Source organism: Cuculus canorus, chromosome Z (assembly GCF_017976375.1).
Source record: "Cuculus canorus isolate bCucCan1 chromosome Z, bCucCan1.pri, whole genome shotgun sequence".
NCBI classification, from domain to species: Eukaryota; Metazoa; Chordata; class Aves; order Cuculiformes; family Cuculidae; genus Cuculus; species Cuculus canorus.
This window is the reverse complement of record NC_071441.1, coordinates 41493998-41511515: the sequence shown is the minus strand read 5'-3', so window position 1 is coordinate 41511515 and position 17518 is coordinate 41493998. Positions and strand designations below refer to the sequence as shown.

General features: G+C 39.6%; 1 protein-coding gene across 2 annotated transcripts in view; it reads left to right on the top strand.

Moving 5' to 3' along the window:
• The window catches only part of NRG1 (neuregulin 1), a 455801-nt gene that overhangs the window by 150850 nt on the left and 287433 nt on the right, over positions 1-17518 (top strand). For both annotated transcript variants that reach the window (XM_054055245.1, XM_054055246.1), the window contains exon 2: positions 13325-13395. In XM_054055245.1, the coding sequence (XP_053911220.1) occupies positions 13325-13395 (71 nt within the window). The remainder of the gene's footprint in view (positions 1-13324; positions 13396-17518) is intronic.

Genomic DNA, 17518 nt, shown 5'->3' with positions numbered 1-17518 from the left:
ACAGAGAAACAGAAGATGCAAAAGTATGAAAAGAACAAGCTAAGCTTTTAGTTATGGTTTCCCTTCTGCTTATTTACTTCTGCCTGACCATACTATTGTGGAGTTCATTCCTCACATCCCTCCCTAACACACCCAAAGGGAAGGTCTTGGTGCAGCCCTGTGACTCTGTTTTTCACAAATATACAGCATCTACTGTCGCAGGTAGGTGAGATAGGGGAAATGGAGTCAGGGCAGATATTGACATAACAGAAGGCTCTAACATCAGTCCTTTTAATTAGGTGGAGAAAGAAGAGAGCTAGCAGATATTTTTAGAAAACAGGATACTGGGGAAAATTACCTCATGCTTGAAGTCTCCGAGTTTTATCATTTCAAGCTCTACAATGAAAAGAAATTGAAATTACATCTTTCTCATTCTTTCCACTTCCTAATGTATCCTTTGTTCTTTTTTCCACCACGTCTCAACAACTGGAGTTTTAGAAACTTTTATCAGGTTAGTTCCACAAAATTTTTATTGCTTACCTGTCCCAGCAGATCAGTTTTGTGTAATTTCAAATCCTTAAAGACTAATTAATAGTAATCAGAGCCAAGAAGGTGCAGGGGGGGAGAAGTGGAAAATGACACTGTTAAATACATTCAAAATCTGTCTCTCTCTGCTGCCATCAAAGCCCAAGGTAACTCTTACAAATTTCAGTATTCCTCTGCTATCACTTGTGCCCATTCTAGAGCATTTGGGGACTTCAAGACAAGTAGAGGTGGTCCAAAGCTCGTTGCAATCAATGCAAAGTCTCTTTTTTATTTCATCTGGTCTTGGATCAGCCAACAGAGAACACTAGTATTGTTTTTAAGGTTCCCCAAGGCTTTCTGCCTCCAACTCTGCCCTGCTCTTATTTCTCCTGTAGCAAAGCCAAAGATGCCCACTTATGGCCTACCTGGGTACTCTGGCTGAAAGAAGATACCAAGTCTCATCTAAAGAGGAGAGCTTCACAGATGGAACTCTGTTGGTGCTTATCTTACTGGTTTATCCCGCAGCTTTACAGCTTCAGTGTGGTTTGATTGATATGGGTATGTTAAAAAATACTTGCACTCTCACAGACCCTGTTCCCAGTAGTCTGCAGTGCAAGAGGGATGCAATATTATTATCCCAATGGAGAGAGTGAATGTCACACCACCTGAATTACAGTTGCACACCTTTCCTCTGTAAGAGAAAATGCAAAAAACGCTAGTGCAGGGAGGGAAATGAAATACATTTGGAAAAAAAAAAAAAAAAAAAAAAAGGTATAAATTGCCAGACTGAGCATGACGTTTACCATTTGGTTTTTTATTGAGTGCTCCACCATTTAACAGCCAATGTTATTCAGGCAGTGAGAGTTCAAGAAAGGGTACATTTTCAACTGAGATTGTCTGCAGACTTGCAGATTAAACTAAATTGGGAAAAGTTTATGTAGATTTTGAAGATCCCTCTTTAGTAATCATGAATATTATAAGCATGGGTTTGTACTCTTTTTTCCTAACGTAATGAAGATTAGAAGTTTATGCGTAGATGGATGCCTCCGTCAGTAAGTCTTGCTGCTTTCTCATTTTCTCCCAAATAACATTTAAGCTGGCTGATGAAGTTCAGGTAAAATTTGGCAGTAGGGTTGTAATCTCCAGGCTTTTAAGTTTCTCCGAGTTTTGTGAAAATGGACAGCTGTGTAGAGGGAACAGGGTTCCTAGGTATGGAAGTTCTTCAAGTGTACCACAGCCCATAACCAATTTTGTAGAAATTAAGTAGGAGACATTATGAATATTCACTTCAAAAAGTGCACATTTAGCACATGACATAATATATTTGTGATGCTGAAATCTGTACAGACTAATTTCGGCACTTCAATGACATATTTTTTCCCCACTGGAGAAACTGCAGATTTAGTACTTGCGGTACCATTTGAACAGACTAAATGCACTGACAGGATGGATTTTTGTCTTGGATTGGGTGTCTGATGGCTGCTTGGCCTTATGCATAACGCAGCAGTTCCCATAACACTGGCGTCACAAAGGATTTAGAACTCTGATACAACTAGAGGTGCTTTCTCATATAGGTTAAACAATCTGGAGAATTGATGTGAACTAGCATAGCTTTTTCTGCACCCTGTAACCTACAGGTTGAGCCTAGCATTTGTAAAGCAAGGAAATAAACCCCATTTTTTATCATTACAGCTCAGACATATCTGGTTGGCACTTGAACATCTTCTTGAGAAATGCAGGCAATAGAATTTTATTGCAGATAAACTATTTATTTTTACCTAGACATATTTCGAAAGGACTATTAGTTGCATTAGTGTTTTGTGGGTGAATGGAGGTTGTTTGCCCTGACCATATAATGCCCTTCATTAATTGCAATGACTAGATTACAAAACAGCTTTGCGGTAAAAACATTTCATGGTCACTGATGGTCAGAGAGCCAAATTCTGCATTTGTTCTGCAAATGCAACTCCTGTTACAGCTGGAAGACTGTATGTTTTTGTCCTGCAGTGTGCACTGTCCCTCAACTTTGACTATGAAATCAGAATATCTTTGAATGTTAACTGGTACATGTGTTTATTTTAATGACTTTGTTGACTTAAGTAATTACATGCTTGAGTATTTTGTTGCATTAAGATCTAAGCTGTAAGTTTGCTTATTTTATTTAGGCACTTTTCACTGAACTCAAAGAACTACTTTATTTAAAGATTGGAATGTCTAGCTGTTCAAATTGAATGTCTAGTACTATGTGTAAATGCATGCTAAAAACAAGCTTGCTCGATAAAAAAGGAAAACTACTTTCTGGTCATACTGGCAAGGGGGAAAAAAAGATAGATAACATCTTCTAAAGAACACTGCTGTACCTTGCAGGATATTTCTGAGAGCTTCCTAACTTGCTTTCCATAGATATAGTTTCCATAGAAACTTGAATTTTAAGATGCAAATCCAGTACTGCTTTATCTACTGAAACACTTTGTGCAAAGCAACAGTGGTTACTGCACTGCTACAGAACCAGTGGAAACAATCAGTCTTTCCAATGTAGGACCCCTACTTTAAGTAAACAGAATATCCTAGTGCACAGCTCTTGCAGAGTGTCTTCTGTTTCAGTTAGCTGGCTGTGACCTAAAAGCCTTCTTCCTCCCATGAAGAGAAATCTTCCTTGCTCTACAGTTACTTTTTCCACACATCAATTCATGCATTTGGAGTACTTGAAATAAGGATTTATGTAACACTACATAGCTTCTGAACCACGGCTGGATGAATGATTCAGCCTGAAGTACTGCCTATAGGTCACTTTACTCAAGGTACCTGCAGAGAGGTGGGAACAGCAGATTAAAAGCCAACCAACAGGTTGTGTGACCAGTGTTAGGAGGAGTGTTTGGGGCTGAATCTAAGCTGTTGTGACTTACCTAGCTAGGAAGCTGTTGTGCATTTTAACTCTCATTCCTGCAACTGGATATCTCAGTCTATGTACATTTGGCTGGTCACCAGCTCTGTTTTGTCTTCCCCATCAAAGATGACTGTATGCCTTTATAGATCACCCTACTAAAAGCTAGCAATGCACTTGAATTTTGTTGGGAAATAAACTGTTTGTACTTGCTAATGCAAGAGAGAAGCAGAGCAGCTGTTTCCTTTCTTCACTCTTTCTGTTTTATGCGTTCTGGTATCAGGGGAGTTGTTCATACCCTCAGAACAATCCACACAATTTCAGCTTCAGATATTCCCCAGAAAGTTAAATATTGATGAATGTTTGCCTATGCAGAGATTGGAAATGAATATGATTACCTGTGTCACACATCCTGTTCCTCAAACCTTTTAATCTTTATATATATATATATGTCAAAAATGCTGAAACTGAAGGCAGTAAGGCAAATGTCAGTGTTCAGAGTTTTCTGTGTGGTATTTTTTAGCTGAGTGGGTTAGTAAGAAATCACATTATTAACTGTGATTTGAAGTCTACTTAAACCTTAGAGACAGCTCTAGATTCAGTTGCTTTTTGTTGAAGCAAGAAGAAAAGTTAACTGATTATCTAGAGGTTACTAAATACTAATAACCAGGTTAAAGAAGTTACTGAAATGGCCATCTGTACTACCTCTGTGAGTCAAAGACTATTCAAACAATGCATTTACTTACACAAAACTGGTTAACCACTACTTGCAATGAAACCAGTTTCCGACCAAGACACGAGCAAAGTTTTCATGCCTTACAGCAGCCAGATGCTATCAGGCTATGGGTATATATTAGCTTATAGTTGGGGGCAAGACCTGTAGGAAGAAGCCTTCCTTTGCTTCCTTCATCCAGAGAAGAGACATGTAGAGTTACGGGGAAAGGCAGTGTTGCAGAAATAAAGGGAGTCTGTTCTATCTGGATCTGCCTTTGTCCTGAAAGGCTTCATAGCTTATAAGGTGAAGCAAACACTGTGTTAGCCTAGGACAACAAATCAAGCAGAGAAGTTACAGCAGTGCTTGCTCTGAATACTTTGGGGGATTTGAGCATGTGAATCAGGAGGAGTTGATTCAGACCAGTCCATGACTGTACCACTGAAGCTCTGAAACACTCAATCCAATCAGCTAGGCATTTCAGCCTTCAAAATGAAGTGCTCCTTTGTGCCCAGCAAACAATGACCAAGTATTATAAGCATGCTTACAATTTAATTCACATTCTGCTTGCCCTTTGGAACCAGGCAATACACCTATCCTACAGGCAGAAAGCAAGACTTGTTATAATGCCATTCAATCTCTGCAGTGACGCACCATCCTTCCTTCCTTCAGCAAATCCAGAACTACAGGAATTATTACTCTGTCCTAATTCAATCCAGGAACCGATGGTACACAAGCAGCAAACCTGCTGGGAAGACATCTAGGCTTGGCTTTGACTCCGAGTGACAATGCATTTTGTACACATACCACACCACCTCCAGTAACTATAGCTAATTACTGTCATTGCTAAGAAGTACTTCTGCATCTGCCCACTTGTCTTCTGTTCTGCCTCTGTGGATACTTGGTGAAATTGAACCCTTGATCTGCTCCTCTCTGGGGAGCAGCTCTTATTTAGCTTCTTAACTCACACTTTCAATCAGCTAAAAAACTTCTGCTGTTGCCTGGGATAGTGACTGGGCTTTGGTAAAGAGGGGCTGTGTGGGGAGCTTGGAGTACTCCCAGGAAACAAGCCCTTTCCATCCATGTGTTTGCAAATCTGGAAAAGGCAGAAAATTGAGTGTTAGTGTAACAGACCAAGAAGACGAGTTGTTCTCATTCCATACATCAGTTAGCTTAAACTTTTTGGTGTTTCAGATAGCCAATATACTGATGTCCTCTTATCACTCCAAGAGTACTAGAACTTAATTAATTAACATTCATGAACTGTGAACATTTCCTCTGATAGGAGCTATTAAATATCAAAGCAAAATATGAATAATTTGGCATGCTCAATTTAGTGCAGCTTTGATGTAGGTGAAAAAAGAAGGAGTGACACTACATAAATCTTATGTTATTTAAAATGCTGTAATTCTTCCTTTATGGAGTTCTGAGCTATTTTTAAAACACTAATTCTGATTAAAAATATTAAGCCTGACTGTAAACTCTAAACCATGCTCCATCCTTGCATGTCTAGCAATGTTAAACACTCTGACCAGTTAAATGCATTTCAAAACATGCCCATGCTATAGAAAAAATCTAAGATACATGTTTTTCTACTTCTGTGGTGTGAAAGGTTTATAGGACTGCACAGGCCAGGATGGCTGCTACATTTAGTGCATTAACTTTGATTATGTCCCAGTTTGAAAGCAGTTGATTTAGTTTTTAGCTGTTTGTTGTTCCAGTATGAGTAAGTGGATCTCAGCTGTGATCACCCACTGATATAATAGATGGTTCGTCAATTTCCATTTGTTTTAATTTTTGGTTTTTTCTTGCTGTGGTAGCTGCCTGGCTCTGCCCTTAAAAAGTTAAGCAGCTGTATAAAACTGGACTGGAAATGCCTCCACCAAAATGGGTGGGGTTGACAGGCTATGGGTATATCCTGTTCGCTGTGCAGGGTGCAGCTGCTTTAAGGCTGGTCCAGATTACAGCCAGACAAAAAACATGTTTTGCCAAACTACTCAGCAGACTGTAACTCACAACAGCAATGGAGGAAAAGGCACAGCCCTGGAGTTATCATCTTTTCTCACACAGTTTTGCCCTACTTTGGTTTGTATTTCAGGCTTTCTGTACTGCAGACAGAAATATACATTGCAGTATTAAATTTTACATTTTGATACTTGGAAAGCTCAGCTAACCTCCTCAAGGTGCGCAGCTGCTCTGAGAGGTTTTTCAGCCACAAAGTGTGAACTCTTTAACACTGCTTTGCAATTTGAGAAAAATGCCCCCCAAAGAAGGTTTGTAAAGATATGTAAGTTGATGTTGTTATTCAGTACCCTATGTGTAAAGACAGGGTTTTTTTCTCAGTTTCTAGTGAAACCTAAATTAACCATGCAATAAGCAATTAAGCTAGAATACGTTGTTCTGTTTCTTCTGTTGATCTTTAAATAATTTAAAGGCTGGAATTAGGGTTTTTTAATTATTATTATTTGTACTCCACAATAAAGACCTTGTGGATTATATGTGCTAGTAAACACAGCAGGCAAATTATGTGAGGCACATAGAAGTGAGAAAGAGCTAAGAAAGAAGGCTTGTAAAGAAAAATGTACTTGATGCCGAGTTTCGAAGCCATATGTTGTGTGATTTTCTGATATGGACAGATGGAAAAATAGTGATATAAAAAAGTTGTGTGCTACAATTCATCCAGTTCAAGTCTCCATCTCCAAGTTGTCTGACAACTTCAAATCCTTTATTTCCACCTGAAAAATTACTGTAACAGGTGCAATCTTATAAACTTCCTTAATAGAGGAAAATAGGATTTATTTGCTATAGGGAGGTGTGAGGGAAGACGAAGAGAATATAGTGTTTCAATTTTGCCATTTCCTATTAGAGAGCAGTTTGAAAGCTGTGCTTTTTATTAAACATTTCAGAAATTTCCACTGTAAGAAAGGTGTTCACACACTAAACAGAGGAGAAGGGTATAGCTGCTTTCTGTAATGATAAAACTGTGCCCTGGGACAGGCTGACCCACAGTGTTCTCTTGCTTGGACCACCCAGATATAACTCAACCACTGCTCACCTTCACAAAGAATTTTCTCCGTTTTCAGAGTGGGACACTTGCTGAGAAATTAGTCTTATGCTTTGACTCTGTATATTCTCTACTGCAAGATTCCTTTTTAGTGGGGATTTATATGGGTTGGCAGGCTGTGAAAAGAGATGGGAAATGAATAAAAGTAACAGTTCCCACTTCAGTGTAATGGTAGTGTAGGCATGGAGGGAGGGGCAGGGGAGTTACAAGGCACGGATGGTGGCTTTTTTGAGGACACAGAAAGTGGGGCTGTTTTGAAAGCACAGACAGGGGCTGGGGTGGCTGTGAGTTCAGGCTTCTCTCTTTTCAAGTGTGCATATAGCTAGGTTTTAAAAGAACCTGTGTGACCCTTCAGAATATATGTTCACAGCATTTTATGCACACAAAGCTCCTGTAAACCCAGGCTGTCCTTCTCCCACCATAAAATTTAGTGCAGTCACTGATTACTTAAAAAAACTGTGTCCATCTCTCTTAGGATTATAATAAATTCAAAGAAAAGCATTTTCTCCTACACAGCAGCGAATGTGTAAATGTTCCCAGGCTGGCCCTTCTGTAATTAAACAGAGCCAGAGAGTAACTGTGTGCAGCTGATGTTTTTTTCATAATGCAGTGGATCAGTCTCGTCTTTCCATCAAACAACCATGGAGCAAACAAGGCTATGTCAATAAGCTGGGTTTATTTATATCTTCCTGTAAGCTGCCTCCCACTTCTTGGCTTCCATCTCTCCAGGCAGCTGGGAGACACTGCCTTCCTCACTCTCACAGCCCCTGGTGATTACACACACTCTGTTCTGCAGTTAGTGTCCATTCCCCAAGTAAAAGCAAAGATAAGATATGGTTATCAACAGTTGATAGCTTGAAACCTCAGTCCCCCATATAAATACTGATACCAAAACAGCTGACTGTCTACTAATTACCGTTTCATACACTTCTTTCTTTTCTGAGATGAATAAGTGTAGTTGCCCTAATCCCAAAAGCCGCCCCATCAAGGAGCATTATGGAGTGCATGTCACGCAAAAATAGTCATACCAGCGCAGACAGTATCCACTAAGACAAATATCCTGTCTCCAAACATGCACTCTTGCACAAGACATTACAGAACAGGGCAATAGTGTTATTTCACTAAGCATTAGTGAGCATTAAGTGTGAGCACTAAGCTCACACTTTTGGAAAGCAGTGGCTGCAATACTCCTGAGCCAGAGGTGGGGTATTTTTGCTTAGAAGACCATCAAAGACTTTATTCTTTGAAATTGTGCAGTTTCTTCTGGAGCCTGCATTTTTTTTGAAATATTTTTTAAGTATTTTTAAAAAATATTTACAGTGCTTTGTAGCGATGATTTCCAAAGCTAAATAACAGTTTACTTGGATAAGCTGCAGCTCTTGTAATCAACTGAATACCAACCCACACCAAAAAAATCCAGCAGTCTGTAATTAGGACAGGAAGATACGATGTCAAAAGTCCGTATTGAAGTTCTTGGTTTTACATCAAGTAAATTACTGTTCTTTCATTTCATTCTCAGCACAGCTGAGAATTGACTACAGAGGTGTTTTCTTCTTTAGGCTGTCCTTAGTTCTCTCTGTCTCTCTCTGGCCAGGTAATTTATATGTTGAATCTGCATTCCTCAGACCTCTCTTAATACGTGATGTCTGCAAGAAATCAGCATGGATACATATGAAGGGACAAATATGACTTTCTAAAATGAATGACAGCAGCTTGGGTGAGAATGAAGTAAGTTAAATGGAATTTGCTAGAAAACAAATCTGCCTGATTTTTACAAATCTTAGATAAATCAGGGTCTGTTTAAGTGTTATTGAGATAATGACACTGTTTTCCTGAAACATCAAGGCTGTGCTTTATAATTTGACAGCATGTACTAGGCCTTCAAAGAAATAACAGATTTAAAAAAAAAAAAAACACAACCAAAGGATATTAGGACAGCTCTCATCCCTGTTGCTTACCATGACCTCAAAGAAAGGGCTGAGTTTGCAAGGCCAGCCCTTTTGGCTAGAGATGGCTGGAATGGTCAATGCTGAAAGTAACTTTCTGGTGAGCCTGTAATGCTTTGAGGGGCTTTGCTCCTCCAGGCCCCCAGTGAAACTTTCCTCCCCACTATAGGTCTTCAGTGTTGGGGTTCACTTAAACAGAGGTGCATCACTCCATTGGGAATGTGGGGACAATTGTGAATCATTGTCTTTTGCCTGATGTCCAGAAAGGAAAGGAAATTAGATTTAAGAAGAAGTCAACTAGGGGTGTTTGTTCTGTGGAAACTTTGGTTCTGCTCTGTAGGGAACTCCAGACTTCTTGCAAAAGATTGTTTCACTGGCTGCTTTCTCTTGACCGTGGTGCAAATTGTGGCGGCTGATGGTGAAACACTGAATTCTGCTTCATTGTCAAAGAGGGCCAAGGAAGCTTGTGCATGCTGAAAGTACATTTCCAGGGTGCGTAGCAATTTGCTGGTTTTCAGAGGTCAGATTTACACTCTTCTAGTAGTGTATAAATTGTGCTTCTGCCAGTACAGGGTGCTTGATGTGAAACCAGGCTGAAAATGTAATGGACGAACAATTCTTATTGTTTTTTAATTTTATTTTTAGATGCAGGGAGAACGATCTCTCTTGAAGGTGCCACAGTACTAAATGCGTGTGTCACAAATCATAAAATGATGCAGATTGGAAGGATCTCATAGAATCATAGAATGACCTGAGTTGGAAGGGACCCACAAGGATCATCTTGTCCAACTCCAATGCCTGCATAGGACAACCTTAAATTCACACCATGTGTCTGAGGGCATTGTCCATATACTTCTTGAATATTGCGAGGCTTAGTGCTGTGACTACTTCCCTGTGGAACCTGTTCCAGTGCCCCACTACCTTCTGTGTGAAGAACCTCTGGAGGTTGTTTCTGCTTCCTCTTCCTCAACACTAGTCCAACTAGATCAGATCACTCCACACTGTGGCCATCTATGTTTTGCATAGCTACAGGAGTGGAGAACCCATCACAGCCCTGAGAACTTTCTGTGATGGGCACCTTCCTCTTTTGGAAAAAAATATTGTTCCTAAGATCTCATGGGAAAGGTCTGTATTGCATTTTGTACCTGTTACCTCTCTTTCTTTCACTGTGTATCTCTGAGAAGAGTTTCTCTTCCCTCTCATGTGGCTGCAAGGTGCCTGTTAACCTTCTCTTCTTAGCCCTGCTTTGAAAATCATAACCTTTCATAAAGAAAGATAAGTTTAAGGGCTCTAGGTTTTTGGTTTCAAGCAGGAAGAGATTAAGTTTTCAGGCTGTTACTCACAAAAACAAAGGCTACTATTCTTTTTTTTTTTTCTCAACTTTTCATTGTTTGCATTTAGCTATGCTTCTCTGGATTTCATTTGTTCCAAGGGGCTGAGACTGTAAATAAGACAAGTGTTAAAAAAAATGAAAGAAAATAATGACAACTGCCAAAACTATAAATGCAATTTTGATGGAAAGTGGCTTCGTAGGCACATAAAAATGCTTTAGTATATATTATTGCTTCAGTGCTTGTGAAATAGTTTGCAGTTTCCCCCAAAGAAAGAAAAAAAGGTTCGCAAACACAAAAGAGCAGTTGGCACTTGACTAGAAATAATCATTTTCCAGCAGCACTGAAAAGGTGGAGTATGTATTTTTACCTTTAAAAAACCACTTCTAGTTTCTTGTTTCTTGCTTTGAAGATGCAATCTTCCAAGAGACTCACAGAAAGGTAGGGTGGCAAAATTTGTTAACCTCGCATTTGAGAAAATAGTTTTGTACAAGCCTTGCATTTGAGAAGTTTCAGTTTTGACATGTAAAGAAATGTTTCAAGAAATAAAGACAAAGTAAAAGCAGTTGTAACTTATTGAAAATATTTGACAGTTTAAATACCTTAGTAAGGAAACAAAGACAAGGCAGGCGAAGAAGAGGGGGAAAAAAACCCGTGATGGATGAGTTGCAAAACAGTATGCAATTAGAGAAAGCAAAGCTATCGTGCAAACAAAAGCAAGGAACATCACAAATAGAGGCTGGATATCAAAAGGACTTGGAATAGAGAAAGGAAAGTTCTGGGAAAATTTTAATAAACAATAAGAATGTCTTAGAAATTGTTGCTTTGATAAACAGGAAGCAAGTGAAAACCTAGGTAGATAGCATGACACTTTTTAGTAGATTTGTGAAGACTGGTTTGGAAAAGCACGGAAAATAGCACGGTATAAAGAGTAGTTCTGAATATAATGCAATATTTAAGAAGCAACAATAGGTCAATGCATCACTCTTCTCACTTCCTTCTCAGCGAGAGTATCTGTACGCTCCTGTTAAATGTGAAACAGCAAGAGAACAACTCATGAGCAAATTACGATTTTTTTGCTGATTCTCTTAGGTGGTTCTGGGGAGTCTGAAAGTATATGAGCGGTTGGTGATATTTAGTGAGAAAAGGTTTTACAAGCAGATGCAAGTACAAATACACGTACAAAAGCTCCTAAGAGACTGTAGTCTTCAGTCAAAGTAACTCAAGAGTAGTACCTTAAAACTTTGTATTCTCTCAGGGTTTGGAAGGATAGCTCTATATCTTGCTTAGCTGATTCTGCTGCAAGGTGGGGAGTGTAAAAGTGAAACTCCCCCTCAGCCTTTATACTGACAAGACACAAATTACTTCAGTGTTATTCTACTGCATTTGCTATAATGAATGAAAGTATCTGCCAGCAATAACTTAGCATTAACTGCTCTTCAGTTCATTTCTGGATAGTATAATGCTTATGTGTGCATTCCAGTGCTTTTTCAAATGAAGAATTAATTCTGCGTGGCCTCCTTGAAAAATCCTATCGGTAATGTGAATGCTGCTTTATCATCCATACTTATCATTAAGTAGTACGTATGATCCAGTCAAATTCTGTGAGAACAAGTCAGGATAAGAGATCATTTAAAGAGACATGAGAGTTCAGTAAAGACAATGCCTACTTATAGCATGGTATTTAGACTCAGTCACCATTGCCTACGTAGCCAGGCCAAGACTTTGGACTGAAGGATAAATGCCAAGCTCCTTTCCTCCTAACTGGTAAGATCTCTTGCTGTTTACATGGCCTTGTACCTATAGTGCTTATGGATTCATTGTTTGCTCTGTAGCAGTAGCACAGAAACTATTTTTATTAAAAGCTTCGTGAACCTCTCAGATTCCTTGGGTTGCTCTCGCTATAGCACATACCTGCGAGTCCTCCTCATGAACTCTGCAGGTCAAGGGAGATCATACAATATAACTCTGGTGCATGGACCTGGCACAAATGTGAAGACAGTAGGACCAAGAAGAGGAGAACTAGTTTGAGAATGTAGTGAGCATGACCTTGAATGTTAAAATACATGGACTCAAGTGCTTTCAGGCTGAGAGGCTGTAATTCTACCTCTGGTCTCTCATTTACGGAGTAGTATGTCAGGACTGAAGAACATCAGAGCAGTCTTATGCCTGTAACTCTGAACTTTCTGCAACAGAAACTATTCTAACAACAGCAAATTCACAAATGCAGTTAGCTAAGGAGACACGTCAGGTTAATAACACAGCATTTGCTGACCTGAGTCAAACATACCTTTAATGCCAAAGAGGATTTGGATTGCGCTTTCCTGTGGGAAAACTTATTCATAATAAGAAATGCTGCCAAGCTATTTTTCATATTGCATTCAATGTCTGTTGATGAACAGGACTGCAGGGCTGACATGTTCGTGTTTAATATTCAGGTCCTTTTGTATGCATCTGTCCTTAAAAATTGCTGAGAGATTAACTCGGGCTTGACAGCCTGATCTGTAAGAATCTTATCTGCGAGTGAAGTCCTGAACATACCTGTTGTAATGGCACCACCCATTCAGCAGCTTCTGTGCCCTCCACCCTCTTTAATGACACCAGAACAAGGTATTTTCAGTGGGCTGACAGACAAAGCAAATGAGAGTCCTTGATATAGGACTTGAGGCAACAAGATTCACCAGATTTCTGCTGCAAGATGTGTTTTTATATGTGTGAGTGCATATCTGTTGAAGGGGGGAGGAATTTACCGTAAGAATTTTGTTAAAAATAGTGGAGGGTGTCCACAGATCTGTTGAGAGAGTTTATCTAAATATTCCCTTTTCTTCCCTTTCTTTTCTCCTTTCCTTTCTCCCTTCTCTTCTCCTGTTTACTGTCAGGAAGGGCCGCCTCTGAAGGGCCAGTCCAGAACAGCCTGGCACCAACACAGACGAGCATCAACAGCAGTTACAACAGTGAGTTTGAAATTGTGTTGTTTTATGATGTGCATGTGGAAAGTGCAAGAACTCTGCAGAGCATTTCCGAAAGAGGGAGAGGGCAGATTTGTTACCCCTAGCTCCCTCTGGTTGGGGCAGAGTTACAAGTTTTTGATGCCTCACTAGAATCATTAAATAAAGGAAGATTTTCCTGAAAGATAGAAGGGTCCTTATGAGCAATGTGCAGGGGCATGTGCCAGAGCATTTTACCAACAGAATAGGCTTTTGTCGCTGGATGCTGTTCAGAGGAAACTAGCCACCAGGATTACTTAAGACATGCTTTAGCTGACTAAAGAAGTGGCTGGAAGCCATGCACAGACAAGGCTCTTCACTGAATTGTTACAGCTGGAGACAAAACCTGCCAATGTCAGATATGTGTAAGAGCACTGATCTGTTTTAGGATAGGTGAAGAGATGTTGCTTTCAGTTCTGAGGTAACTTAGCCCCTATTGTTTAGATTCTCTAGTTCCCCCTGGAGCACCTAGAAGGGAGCCTTTCCATGGTATAATACACAATTTTTTTCTCATTATTCACACACAATGTTATTCAACAGTTGTGATCCCCGTCTTCAGTGGCCCCTTCTCCTCATGTATGTGCTGGGGGCAGAGATACTGTATGGGGCCATAGGAAGGGAAAGAAAAATTCATCAAACTGAGCAAAAGAAAAATGAAAACTGTTCCTTACTGTTCCTAAGGGGTACTTCTGTCCTGTATTGTACTCCTGATGGCTCTCTTGGGACCAATAAGCTTTGGCCCAGCATCAGAGAAGGTAGCTGGGAAAGGAGATAATGGTTTAAGTGAGAAGCAGACAAGGATGAGCTGGATAGCATGAGAAGAGATGGTAGCAAATGGAGAGGACACCAAGAGGGAAAAGAGATGGCAGTGAAAAAGTCCAGAGAAAGCAGTTCTGTGTCTCTGGAAAAGCAATACGAGGGCTGTAAATGTCACACTGAGCTGTCTCCTGGCTAAATTGTCTGACCTGAGGTATGGAAAAAGCCTGCATTCACCCATCCACTTCAAAGACACTAGGACAAATGACACCTTCTGGCAGGTACTGAGTGAGGAGACTTTGTCTGTCACTGGTTCAAGACTGACCACCAGAGCCATGTAATTTGTAGCATCTCATTCATGGAAAGGTGATATGAAGCAAACTACTGCACAGTGATGGGATTAGTCCTGTTTTTCTAGCTGTGTTGTCCTCAGCACAGTTCTAACATTTTTCATTCTCTACTAGACATTATATCTTTAGTATATATATGAAGATACAGTTTTTTATTAGTATAGTTGAATATATTTGTTAAAATCTTGCTCAATAATTGTAAATGTAACTGTAATAATATTATCATAAACTATGCTATATCTAATTTTATGCTGCACAGTGAACAAATGAAAATTTACTGCATAGACTAATGTCTCACTGATATGTGACTCTTCAGGAAAAAATTGGTTGTTTCTTCTTACCATACTTCTTTGCCTCAATTGCTTCAGTGAGTCATTTGTTCTCTCTTTTCATTTTCTGATGGTTTGTTTAAATCCCACAGTTCATGCAGTCTGGTTGTTGATTCTGTAAACTATTGTTTGGAAGTGCTGACATCCTGGGCAGTGCATTAGACCAGATGTTTAGGCAGCTGTATCAATCCTCTGTGCAGTTCTGTGTCAGTGAAAAATGTGGACATGGGCCTTGTGATCAACAGAAAAACTCATTATGAAATCGCACCATGCAGTTGAGAGGCCTGAGCCCACATTTATGCTGGCAGAGTGATTTATAAAAATTTTAAAATTTCCTAAAGATAGGAGGCTGAGCAGTGAGGGAATTCAGATTGATGCTTGGCTTGTCATAGCATACCTTTAGCATTCAATGAGTGGAACGACAACACAGGGATTACATTTTCACTAGGTCCTAGATTTAAAAAAAAAAAAATAGTAACAAAATCAGGCATGTACAGCCCCATGGTCTGGGAGGCGACTAGCTTCAAAGCACTTTTTGAGGGCTTAGAGTCTCTGTGAAATATAATACACAATAATATCTCCCTATTAGCTCAGTTAGTTGTCAGTCTTGTAGTTGTCTAGAGCAGCAGTCTGGTTTTGGCTTTTTTTCTTTTCTTCCTCAAGTTGTTAGGGCACTTAATCAAACTTCAAGATAGATTGTGATTAGATCTCAAGCCCTGCTTTGATCTGTGATTGATTTGTTAATGTCCACTGTGCTTCCTAATTTATAGTAAAATGAGTGTACTGAGGTACGTGTTGCCTGATACTTAATCTACCACCTAACCTGCAGAAAATATCTGCCTTCTTTGGAAATATCCCATCTTCTCCAAAAGCACCTGGTCAGTGTTGTCTTCCAGGAGTCTGCAGTGGACGGAAGAATGTGATGGAATATTTTGCATCAAATTAATATGGCTTCTGCTATGCACACAGAGTAGCTAGGGTGTTAGGAAACAAGGGCTGGTAGGTAAGCTGGCAATCATAAACAGGCAAAGAAATCCTGCTCCCCATAAGACTGAGATTGACTGAATTCTCTCAAGGGCAGAAGGACAAAACTGTGTTTTCACTGATGTCCTGGGCATCAGAGATAGAGCCTTCTCACTCTGACAGCATTGTTCCTGTTGTGTGGCTAAATTGAACGGGTCAGGCCCTGCAGTTGTCAATCCAGCCAGTTGTCAATCCAGCATTTAGAAAGTATGTTCTCCAAGGGCTAAATGCCAGTTACTCTGATGTGACATTGTGATAAAGTCATGGGGCTGTTTCAGTGGGAAGAACGTCTTGTTGCATTATCATAATCGCTTGTGATATCACATCCATTGCTCTTTTATTGTGAGTTTTCAAACTGCAGGCTCCCATTTGGTTTTGATGGACATCAGCTTTTCTTATGAATGTTTTTTAAACTTTTCTGTTTTGTAGTGATGAGAATCTAAACAGAGAGCTCATTACAAATTCCTGCTGTGTATAGAGAACTCCTAAGTATTACCTGAGGCAGGATCTGTAGGAAGAGGTAATAGCAAATATTCTCTTATACCAACAAACATAGATGAGAAAAATAAACAGATTCTCTAACACAGTAGTCACTATTAACATCTGAAACAGAAGCAAGAAATTTCAAGCTATCATGCTGCATTCTAGATTTCTTGGCTATTTTATTTTGGTTCTTAAAATTCCGATTCAGAATCAGCTGAGGCTTGGGGCGGCTGCTATTCATTTTAGTGGGTTCAGGAATGAGTATAATACCAGCAAGATTAATGATTATAACCAAATTTACAGTGTTTTTTGGTTTTCTTGCTATCTATGACATTACTTGCTTTTTTTTTAATGCCTATTCATTAAAAAGCAAACTAGCTGACTCCCTGAGACAGGCTGAATTGTTTCTGCAGTATGCTAACAACAACTAGTTCCATGGGCAGGGTTCATAGGAAAAATTTAGAAAGTGAATCTGTACTACTAACAGCACTGCTGCCAGCTGATTTTGTTATTAGAAGAGTTAAATTCTTATCCTTTCTGTGCTCTGACTTATATTCTGTGATGCCTGTGATGCACTGTCAGCATCCTATTCATGTCTGTCACAATATAAATTGGATTTTCTACAGGAAAAATCTTCTACAGGAGTATCCTGCCTATGATTTTAACATTAACAAGAAATAATTGTGCAGTGCCTCATATGGAAATATACCATGCTATCACAGCAGCCTATTTCAAATTATTGTTTTCATTCCAATTAATGAAACTTGCTACAGAAATGTCACTCGGGCACAAAATTTGGTGCTGATACCTCTAAGGAACACAAACCCAGCAGCAACTTACAGAGACAGTTGATGACTGTTATTGTGTGGAGGAAGTTTAAGAAGAGCAGGGTGGCTGGAAACCATTCATTTGTGGTTATAGGATTCTAAAGCACAAGGTTTTATGAACCTGAATTTGTGACAGGACTGGGCATAATGTCAGTGATGTCCTATGGAGGCAATGACACACGTGAGTGGGGAATTATGGCCCTCAAGTCCCTTGTCTACAACACCAAAACAACACAGCAAAAAGTTTGCTATGTCAAGTGAGGGGGACAAGCAGAGGAGATTGCACACATCAGACAAAAGCATATGCCAGCTTTTGGTAGGA